Below are 11,438 nucleotides of genomic sequence, written 5' to 3' on the forward strand. Positions count from 1 at the left end.
GAAACAAAGGCATGGACATGGCCCAAGTGTACACTCGTGCACACACACACGCAGCAGAGGCAAACTCCGGGCACCCAGAGGTGCATGAGTCCACACACAATCACACTCACATGCTATTCTAACCACGGACAGACGCGAGACACCGACGTCCTCCTGCAAATCAGGCACATGCTACACCCACCCACACCTGATCTCTGAATCAAAGGCATGGAGATGGCAAATGGGCACACACGCACGCACGCACACAGAGGCTGACACCCTGGCGTGAATGGGGCCACACAGATCCACACACTATTCTTCTAAACACAGAGGAACTGCAACACACACGTGTCCGTGCCAACACATGCACGTGCCACACCCACGCCCACGTCACCTCAGTTCCAATGGCATGGAGATCTCACACACACACGGCGCACACGCGTACATGCAAACACACCCCAGCACGCTCCATTCACACACACAGACACACACAGACACTCGTGCTCATGCAAACCCCCCGAATACACTAAAGACACACGTGTCTCTATTGAACTCCGGCCTGTACACCAGCCCCTGAATGGAGACACACTGGTGCTCTTGTCAACACACTCACACGCGCCACAGCACTCCCACAAGATGTCTGGCACAGGCATACACGTGTGGTCCCACGCCAAATAAAGATCCACACGTGTGACCAGGGTGACTCAGGTGACTCATACTCACACACACGACAGACCATATGCACGGCCTCTGGCCGACCGGCAGACACAACTGACCCCAACACACCTGAGCATGCACACTCACACACACACACACGTGCCCCGAAGGAGAGGGAAGAATGTAAGCAAAAGCCTGGTTCTGCATCCTAGGAAAAACACGCGTACACAGACACACACACACACACACACACACACACACACCCTCATGCGAACCCACTGTACACACTACATACACACTCGTGCAGTTGGACCTGGGGTATGCACACCGTTCCTTCCATGCAGCCCCATAAGTGCTCGCAAAAACACGCACGGAACACACCCAATTCACACAGGGTCCGGCACAGGCAAACACAGGTGGCCTCACCATCAACACCGTACACGTGTGTGCCCCCAAACACTAACACACATACCCGACCACATCCACGGCCTCGAGCCCACAGGCATACACAACGGACCGTGACCCATCTGAGCACGCACACACTCACACACACACGCACACAAGCCCTGCACGGGCACCCCTGCACACATCCTAGCTCTGTCACAGAGTCATGCACCCTCAGCCCCGCAACTGGACACGGAAGTGCACATGGAAACATGCACCCACAACACTCACGGCAGCGCTCCAGCACAACGGTGCACAAAGAAGGCCCCGGAGACACACAGACAGACAGACAGACACACACACACGCACGCACACGCACACACACACAGAGTCTCCAACACAGAGGCATGCAGGGGTGGCGACACCTACAGCACAGATACACACAGAACACCACAGTAAGCCCTGGGCCGGCAAGCCCACCACACCCAACAGCAATCTGTGGGCACACAAGGATATGCACACTACACCCTCACATGCAAGGTCTCTGGCCCACAGCCATACAGGTGTAGCCCTGCAGGGTCACACACCCAGCGGTGCCTGAAAATGCGTGCACACAACATACCCACGACTCACCTCACGCTGGCCTGCGGAATTCTGCGTGCACGCGTGCGCACGTGCCTGGGTGCTTCGAAGCACAGGCATACGCAACAAACACACGGTCTCTGCTCCCGGGCATGACAGCCGGCCACACCAAGACACAGTCCTGCTCATGTAAACACACACCCAAGAAACAGACACCTACACACACGGCGTCCAGCACACACACGTGCACGCTCCCCACAAACCCTCACATGCGTGCACTGAAGCCTACACACCCACGAGGCACGCACACGTGGCCACACTCAGAGGCACAAGTGTGCCCATGCCGACATGCACACGCAGCACACGAGAACACAGACGACCCCGATGTGCATGCAGCCACACGAGGCCTTGCCGCACACTCTCCCATGGGTGTGCAAACACACAGACACAAAAGCACACACTGTCTCCGGAATGCAGGCATACACACTTGCCACACACGCGCACACGAAACGCACACACGCAGCACCGAAGCACACATGCTGTCCTGCACACAGGGGAGCCAAAGAGGACGCACAAGTCCACACACGCAAGTGCGGGATCATACACACACACGGCCCGCCGCTCCGAGGAATGCTCAGGCGGCCACACGTGCTTGCACACGCACACACACACACACACACACACACACGCACGCGGACCCGCCCACCGCTGCTCCCTCACACACAGCACACCCACGATGTCACACAGCCCATGGCATGGAGCGCCCCTGCGTTCCCTCACACATCCGTGGGAAGTCCCCCGCGGTGGGTGGTGGTACCTGCCGGGGTGGGGGGGGGGGTGAGGTCCCCAGGGATCGCGAGTGACCGCCTCCTGCTTGGTCCTCCCGGGACCCTTGGTTTTGGCGCGGGACGTGACGTGACCAGAAGCATGCATGACGTCGCATCTCAGCAATGCAGGGCACACTTCCAGGAGCAGAGCAACTTGGGAAAGCTCTCCAAGCGATGGGAATAGGATGGCACTTAGAGCGTTGGGGCCACGAGGGCCCCTCTTGGGAGGACCTTGCCCCTCCTGTGTGCCCTGCTCTGAAGAACAAGACTTCACCGAGAGAGCTCTGCCTCTTCCCATCCTCTGCCAGGTCCCGCCTAGGGAGGGGGGGTTTCTCTCCGCACGCCAAGCCCTGCCGGGCCCTGCCCCCATGCTCTACATCACCCCCACCCATGGGATCCAACAGGATCGGGGCTGGAGGATCCCAAGAGGCTGATTTCCTCGTGGCCACCTCCTGTGCCCCCGATACCAACCGACACATGGGCACAAAGTGCTCTGGAACTTGTTTATGGCCCTTCCCCCTGTCCCTGCAGCTATGGGCAGGATGCTCTCTAGAGCTGCCCTGCTGAACCTTTTCCCGGTCTCTATCGCGTGCAGGCAGAGCACCCCGTAGGCGCCATGTCTCTCAACGGGGGAGGCCTCATCAAATACTTCTGGGTGGTCAAACGGGGATGCTCTGTGGTGTCCACGTCCACCCATCTGCCATGCTCCGACACATAGACACACGCATCTCTCTCACACTAACACACACGGAGAAACAGGAGAAACCACACAAAAGTCTTAGCCCTTTGTGAAAATGGATGATGCCACTGATTGCCAAGGTGACGTTGAGAGCAGGCCTTGTCCTTGGGAGACGCCTGTTCCTCCTCCGCGAGGGCGCCACGACCTTCCTGCAGACGGCCTAGGACCTTTTCCGAGGACGTCCGTATGGCTGTGGGAGGACAGGCGGTGCTCAGGAACGTGGAGGGCAGTCAGGGAACCGTGGCCCAAGAGTGGGATGGGACAAGGAGCCCGACTCCCAAAAACAGGCAGGCCATCCCCAACGGAATGCGTGGCAGCAGGACCGAGCGAGGGGCCGCCAGCCGTGGGAGACAGTTCAGGAAAGTGGGGTGGAGAAGCCCTGCTTCGCCCGATGGACCAGGGATTTCCCGGCGGACGGCCTAGGGGGCGTGAAGCTGCCGGACTAGACACATCCTCCGCCCCGTGTGGGTGCTCTGAGTTCCCGCGGGCTCACTTCCCACCCTGCCACCTGCTCCGTGGGCCCAGGCTCCTCCGAGCCTCCAGTTTCTCCGCCACTCAACTGACTGTCCCCGGCACCCTCCACACACAGTTCAGGACCCAGCCCTCCGGGCTCCTCACCGACAGGCCCTCCGCTCCGCTCCGCTCATCCCCACAGGCTGCCTTCCTGCCTCGGGTAGTACTGCAAGGGATTGGGCCACAGGTCCTCGACGATGACCTGGTAGGGGACAAAAGGCCAGTTGAGCACGGGGCCCCCGGCCCGTTCCCCAGCAGCCGGGACTCCAGCATCACCGTTGCTGACCCAGGCTGCAGGGGCCTCACCTCGGCGATCCTGTCGGACCCCGGGCAGCGGGGGTCACACAACCAGTTGAAGAAGTTCAGGCTGCTGGTGTCTCGCCTGCGGCTGGCAGCTCCACGTTCATAATCCCAGAACCACTGGACTGGAGTGCACCGAGTGGCCCTATATCCTGCAGGGCGAGGAAACTTAAGGGAGGCTCTCCATGGCCTAGGACCCACGCCCGCTCTCGCCTCTCAACCTACAAGCTCTCCCGCTCCGGTGCCAAACCCCTCGCCCGCCGCGAGTCCCCCGTCCTCCTCCCTTCCCGCTCCCGGGCCCGCGTGCCCGGCGGCCCTCCGCCAGCTCCCCCGAAGCTCAAGCCCACTCCTACCGGCAATGCTAAGGTGATACTCCTTAACGATCACATCGTTCCGGAAGTAGGGGTTGCTCCCAAAGTAAAACATCAACCTGCAGCGGTACTTGGGACGACCCAGTTCCTCCACCTGCCCCGGCAGAGACAGAGGAGGGGGAGGGGGAGGGGGACGTGTCCCCTGGCTGGCCTGAGTGACTGACTGACCGCGGCTCCGAGCAACTCGGCCGCACCCCCTCGGGCTCACACCCCACTCCCAAGGCACGGCCGCCGGCCTCAGTCTCCGGGGCGAACCTCTAAATCGGTCAAGTAGCTGAGCATGTCTGGGTCCTGGTCACCTTTCACGGCTGATATCTGGGGGTGATTCAGGATCTGCCTTGGGTCAAGGAGCCTCCAGGTCCAGTGGTCCGGAAAGAGAAGCAGGGGCGACCCGGCCCTTCCCGACGCAGAGCCAGGGACCCGATGCGGCGTGTGCGGAAACAGCAGGCACTGCCTCCCTCCCAACCTCCTCAGCGCGTGCCCCGTCATCACCCGTGCTCTGCGCTGGGGCGTCGCCGGCCTTCGAGGATCAACAGGGCTGAGGCTGACGGGGCCCCGCAGGGCAAGACCAAGAGCCTGCCTGCTCTCCCTTCCTACGTCCCTCTGGCCCGTGCCCGTGGTCGGCTGTGCCAGGAGGCAGTCAGTCACCTCCTTGGCTGTCTGGATGTGCTCGGTCCCCCTCTCACGGCCCTGTTGGCTTGGCTGCTCACCTGAAGCCCGGGGCCCTTGCGGGACCTCCTGTGCCACAAGGGGGCTCTTCCGCTCACTTGCAGCATGGCTGCACACCCAGGGTCCCAAGCAAGAGCCCGGCAGCGTCAGCGAGAGAGGGTCGGAGGACCCGGCGGGAAGGAGGGGAGAGAGGGACACCCAAGTCCCGACGAAGAGACACAGAGGGTGGGCAGGGAGCAGAGAGACAGAGAGACAGGGTGGGGGACATGGAGAGGCTGAGGCAGGAAGGGAGGAACCGTGTCTGTGAGCAGCTGGGCCGGGGGCCTCGGCCTGCCCAGGAGGGCCTGGGGAGGCCGAGTGCGTAGCACCCGCTGCACCGTGTCCCGGGTCCTGGGGTCCGCTGAAGCCTGGCAGCCTGCTGACTGACTCTCAGTGGGTGCAAGCGCACACAACCCTGGGTCTGCCGTCAACTCGGGAACGGGAACAATACGGGTTTCGAAGGACAGGGAATGAAGTGGGCAGCCTCTCCATCTGCCCCAGGTACCCCCCAAACCCTTTCCTTCCAACATCTGCTCTGAGACAAGTGTGACTGGGCTTCGCTAGGAATCGAGAGAGTTGACACGGGTTCCGGGACCGCAGAGGCGTGTTGGGGTGCTGCGGCCCCAAAGCACTGGCCCGCGGCTTCTGCTCAGGGAGGACAGCACAGGTCTCAGCCCTTGCCTTTCCCCCACAACGCCCACACCCCCCCCCACCCCCGCCCCCACCCACCTGGCCGGGGACCACCCGCTGCTGGACCCTGGCCCGCTATGCTGCGCAGTACAAGGCTGGGGCCACTGCTGGGGGGTGGGCCCACTGCTGGGGGTGTCCCTACGGCTGGAGGTGGGTGGGGCCCATGGTTGCCGGAGCCGGGCCCATCCCCGCAGCTCTCCTGCCCCTGGCTGTGGCCCTGCTCCCTGCCGCCCTGCTCCCACTCTCCTCCACAGCTGCCAAAACCCAGCCAGCAGGAGGAAGGATACGGCGTGTGCCCAGAAGCCAGGGATGGCCTGGATGATGGCCCTTCTTCGCGCCAGGTGACAGCTCCGCTTCTGATGCACCCTGCGCTTCAGCCGCATGTAGGCCCTGGTGGCTTGGGCGTCCACGGAGCGGAGCGCTTCCTGAACCACCTCCAGCGCGGCCAGTGGGGCGCCGGCTGTGTCGGCCCGCGGCACCGGCTCCGCCTGCGGCAGCTCCTTGGGCTCCTCGACCGGCGGTGCTGGCGCCACCTCCTCGTCTTCCACCGCCAGCACCTCGTCTTCCACCGCCACCACCTCCACCACCGCCATGACGTCCTCCACCAGCAGCACCAACTCCTCCCCCGCGCCGGCCTCCTCTGTGCCCTGCTGGGCCTCAGCTTCCCGCACAGCCTCTGCCACCACCCCCGCAGCCTCTGGGGCCAGAAGCGCCCCCGCGTGCCCGCAGGAGCCGGTCTCCCTGAGGGCCGCCGCCTCCTCACCGCCCCCGTCTGGGACCAAGGTGCTCCCGGATTCTGGGGCAGCCCCGCCTTCCGCGGACCTCGACTCACTCTCCATGTGGCCGCGGCCCTGAGCCCAGGCAGCTGCGGAGGGAAGGCAATGGAGGCGGGGCCGGCAGGTGCAGCTCCCGCGCCCGGGAAGGGCGGTGGGCAGCAGCCGCCTATCAGAGTGCGCCGGCCTGAAGCCCGCGTGCGCAAAGCGCCCGGCGTGGCGGTGGGGGGCGGGGGCCGCCGGCGCCGGCGCAGGGGCGGGCGTGGGGGGGGCCTGGGCGGCCACGCCTGCGGCCTGGGCTGGATGGAGACTCTGAGCCCCGCGCAGAACGCTGGGAGCTCCGGGTCCAACCAGTGATAGGCCAGGGGGCGTGGCCACCACCAGCCTTTCCCTTGCGGGCGCAAGAGCCAGCCAGGGAGCCCGCCAGTGGCCGTCCTCCACTGTGGCCTGCGCGCCTCGCGACCCCAAACGTTTTCTTCAGAGACACCGCTCAGGCCTTTCCCGCGAGTGCCCTGGCATCACAGACCCACGGTCCCTTTCTCACCCGTCCGCCTGGGACCCCCTCGGCTGGCACCAGGAATTGAAACCCAGCGGCTGAATCCAGTGCCTGCGCGCCGCCCGAAAGCCTCCCGCGCACCTCTTAGCGCAAGTGGGGGAAAGCCCTGGGGTCAGCGGCTGGTGCTCCAAGGGCGGCCGCGTCGCTGTCACCTGGATTTCCCCTTGACCTGCCCGGGGGTGGGGGGGTGGGGGGGAAGCCGGGGCGCCCCCAAGGGGCTGGGCGCAGGGACCATCGGCCTCCCGACCCCAACCCCCGCCGCCCCACCCCTGCCCCAGCTGTCCTTAAGAGAAGGAAACTGCACACCGAGTACTTCCCCTGAAATTTCTTCGCAAGGGGGCCCAGGTGCCTGGCCACCAGGGTGCGTACAGAGCTGCTAGGCCGGCCCCAGTGAGCTCCGGGACTGGGCCCCGGCGGCATGCCAAGGGGCCAGACGCTTAGTCCAAAGAGAAACTGCCTCTTTCTCGGACCCAGCCACGGGTAAAACGCGCGCCCCGGCTACTTTGCTCTGCGCGACCCCTTTCCGTTTTCTGTCTGGCTCTCTTTTGCTCCTTGCGTCCTCTTCCGACGCCTGACTTTGATGCGGGGGCTCTCTGAGTCTTCCTTCCCACTCTGCTCCAACTTCTCCCTTAGTGTGTGTCCGTGGCTGAGTGGAGTGCCAGCCGGGGAGGGGATGGCCAAGTGAGCCTTGACGGCACATGTGCCCTTTCTCTGGTACTCACCAGGTCCTTGCCCTCCTGTGGGGTCGCTCCAGGGTGTGTGTGGGGGGGTGGGGAGGGGGTCAGCGGGCGGATAGGACGGGTGCCCCCGGAGGTGTGAGGAAGTCCCCGTGGGGGACGGCAAGGCTGCCAGCGTTGTCGCGGTTGCATCGTGGGAGGGCCTCATTGAAAAGGAATGGTGGGTTTGTCCTGGGGGAGTTTGAGCGGAAAGAAGCAGGAGGAGCTGCCTCGAGGTTACGGGCAGGGTGTTTGGTGGGCCCAAGTGTCTCTCTCGCAAACTCGCCCTGTCAGCGCACAGAGGGGCGCCTGCAGGGAGAAAGAGGCCTGTCCGTCCGAGGGGAGAAGGCAAATTTCCCGAGCCGGCCCCTGAAACAGTGCAGACGTTGGAGTTACTGGTGCAATGAATCCAAACTGACCTAGCACATGCAACCGTACCCAGAACACTCGCGGAGGGCCCTGTGGCAATACTGCACTACAAACAGCACAGCCTTGGAGATGGGGGAAGGCTGGGGTGGTGACAGGGAGAGGGGGGACGTGGGGAGACTAGGAGGAGACGCAGAGAAGCCCAGAAGGAGAAGCAGCAGCGAGGGGGAGCGAGGGGGAACGGGAAGGACGGGGAGAGGGGAGGAGAGGGACCGGGGCGGGAGGGACAGGCGCGGGCAGGGTTGGGGAGGCAGACTCGGGGACGGAGCGAGGAAGGGCGGAGGCCGGGCGGGAGGGACTGGTCGGCCCCCAGCTCAGTTCATACACTGCAAGGCCTCCAGGCCCAAAGGACACATTGCCTACGCGCAAGGGACCACCCCCGTGTGGGGAAGCCAAAGGTGGGCTGAGCACAGCTCCATCCCGTGGTGTCAACGAGGTCCGCAGTCATGTTTCCCGAAAGCATGGATCAGACAGCAGATGAGGAAGTCCGGGAGGAAGAGAGGGTGGAAACAGGCAGGCAGGGCGTACCCAGAACCCAGGCACTGCCATCGTGGACGCCAGGCGGCCCCGGTCAGTAAGGAGGCTGGCTTCACGGCCCTGGAGGAAGATGTGGGCGACAGCAGCACGGGCGGCCTTTTAAAAAGCTGGCCACGTCTACGCTGCGTGCAGGTGACTGGCCTTTGAGTCCCAAAGCCACAGAGCATTTGCAAGTGGGAGGAGTGAGGCAGATGAGTGACCTCATGACCGAGGCCGGGCCACTGAGATCCCTACCCCTCGCTGACCGGCAGTAGGTGCGGGGCTCTTCCCCTGTTCCCAAGGATGCGTCAGCGCATCCCTTACGGCCCTGGCAGCCAAGGACTCCTCGGGGCTCCCCTAGATTACTGAGGCAGCCCCATCCTCCTCTGACTCCAAGTTGAAAACCACGGGGTCCAGTTCACGGGCAGATTGTCTCAGCGATAGAAATGCATCCAAACACAAGTCGGGCCAACAGCCTGGCGCCTGTGGCAGGGCAGAGGCTCACCAGGGCCAAAGGCCATTATGCAGGCCCAGCTGTGCCTCTGTGGGCTCGGGCAGGGATGCGAGATCAGAGACGAGACGGCCCAGGCAGACCCAGACCAAGACACGCCACGCCACGCCACGCTCAGGAAGCACGACAGACACGGGCAAAGAGGGACGCGCACGATCCTCCCTGGGCCGAGACAAGCAGACGCGTACAGGAACAAGACAAGTCCGGAGCCGCCGGGGACAGAAGCACATGCTCCAGAGCCTTAGCGCCCGTGGTCTTGGCCATGCCTCGAAGCGGCACCCCCCCGCCCCCCCCCCCCACCCCCCGCCCCAGAGAGTGCCGGGCAGCGGGGCAGAGTTGCCTGTGCGAGAGCAGCAATCTCCCCGGAGGGCTGCCGTGTTCCCATGCAGATTTCGGGGGATTTGTCAGCTCTTTGAAGGACCTTGAGAGTGAGGCCCCTGTGGATTCGCTGTGAAGGTGTTGCCAGCCAGGGATTTGATCGTGCCCTCTCCACCACGTCCGTGGGACTGATGGGCTGGTATCGGGAGACTCTCTGCCTCAGCCTGGGACAGGGCCCGATGATTCATGGTGAGTGGCTTTGATTCAGCTTCTGAGGCAAAAGTCAGCCCTGCAGAGCCTGCGAGACAGGATACCCCGGGGCTCCAGTCTAGGTGGTAAACCGGGAGGCTAGGGCGGTTTTGTCCTTAGCCGTCCTGGCTCTCTGTGTTAGGGGTGGGGACCCTGGCCCTGACTCCCTCACGCTGCATGCACTGCTAACGTGTGGGGCTCCCTGACGTCGGGCAGGATCCGCCCTCCACGGCCTCACCCTTCTCTCCCGGCACGGCCAGGCCGGGAGAGGGGCCAGGCCAGGCTTCCACGTCAGCCCAGTGCCCAGAGCCCAGGTGGCAGATGCTTGGCAGTGGGCGACCCTGTGCCCTCCTCTCGCCTAGGCCTCACCTCCTTGACAACAGCCTACCCAGCGCCGCAGGCGTAGAGGAATACGCTGCGGTCCCTGAAATGGCCCAGCCTGAGGACCCCTTAAGACCATGCTCTCCACGGGAGCTGTCCCGCTCCCGCGGCTCAGTGAAGTACCAGCACGTATGGCACCTGCAGCTGCCGAGCACAAGCAGGGCCTGGTGGCAGCAATGCGGGAGCGAGCCAAGGATACTCGGGCATTTCCAGACCAAGATGCCCAGAAGATCGGCCTCCCCAACGCCGCTAGAGCGGCGAGCCTGCCCTGCTGGAGTCTCGGGCACCTCCACCCGCCCCGCAAGGGGCAGGGCTGGGCCATACAGATCATCCACTCCACAGCCGGACACGGAACAGGCGTTTCACACTGCACGGTGCAAGCAAGGGACAGGAAGCATCCGTGAAGTTTGGCCGCCAATCCCGCCTTTTGGAAGGAGCCGCTGCCGCAGGAAAGGTTCTCCTACCAAATGTTGGGAGGAGGGGTGGGCCTGCTGAAGGGCAGAAAGGATCCTCTGGAACCTCACCCTCGCGGCTGCTGCCCTTGGAGCCACTCTAGCTGGGGAAACGGAGCGCCTGCCTGCTGCGCAGACGCTCACCTCTCCCCCACTGTCCTGGCCGCAGACTGGAACCTCTGCGGGCGTCCCTAGGCAGAGGCGTCTCAGCCGAGTAGACACCCGCTCGGGGGCGGAGTGACCCAGGGCCTCACGTCACCACCTCCCAGCTGAGGCTCGTAGCAGGTACTCTGCACGCCGTAGGTCTATCCACGGGCCTACGCACAAAAGGCTGAAGCTCCGAAGAGGCACGGCGCCCAACACGGTCAAAGCAGCCTGCGCGCGCTCAGCCCTTCGGCAGGGGTTCATGCTCCCTGGGGTGTTGGTGAGGACGAGGTGTGCCTTTGAGGGCATTTCCCTTTGGGGGGCATAGAGGGCAGAGGGTAGAGCGTCAGCGGGTAGGGGGCCTTGGGCGCTTGCCTGCAGACCGTGGAGAAGGGGGCATGTGAGCCTCAGGGTCCGCGTGGGACGGACCGCACACGGGTGGGTGTCCTGGGTCTGGCTTCAGCAATACCCCGCCCTCTCCTCTGTTGCCCATCTGGGGGATCCCAAGCCAAGGACCTAGGGAAGCAGGGAACTGGGGATCATGGGGCAGCGTGGGTTGCTCCGTATGAGGGTGCCTCTGGACACGTGAGTGTGTGGCGGGTGTGTGCCTGGCAGGGGGAGTGTGTGCCTGTCAGGACGTGAGAGT

At 64.0% G+C, this 11,438-nt stretch overlaps 1 protein-coding gene across 1 annotated transcript; it reads right to left on the reverse strand.

Moving 5' to 3' along the window:
• Positions 1-3,811: 3,811 nt before the first annotated feature.
• On the reverse strand, positions 3,812-6,589 carry LOC123935924 (testis-specific Y-encoded protein 1-like). Its single transcript, XM_045996772.1, has 5 exons — positions 6,038-6,589; positions 4,608-4,685; positions 4,335-4,446; positions 3,988-4,133; positions 3,812-3,883 (listed from the first exon to the last, which is right to left on the reverse strand). Exons 1-5 carry the CDS (start codon positions 6,587-6,589, stop codon positions 3,812-3,814), a joined length of 960 nt encoding a protein of 319 aa, XP_045852728.1.
• Between the last annotated feature and the right edge of the window lie 4,849 nt (positions 6,590-11,438).

This window comes from Meles meles, chromosome Y, assembly GCF_922984935.1.
Source record: "Meles meles chromosome Y, mMelMel3.1 paternal haplotype, whole genome shotgun sequence".
NCBI lineage: Eukaryota > Metazoa > Chordata > Mammalia > Carnivora > Mustelidae > Meles > Meles meles.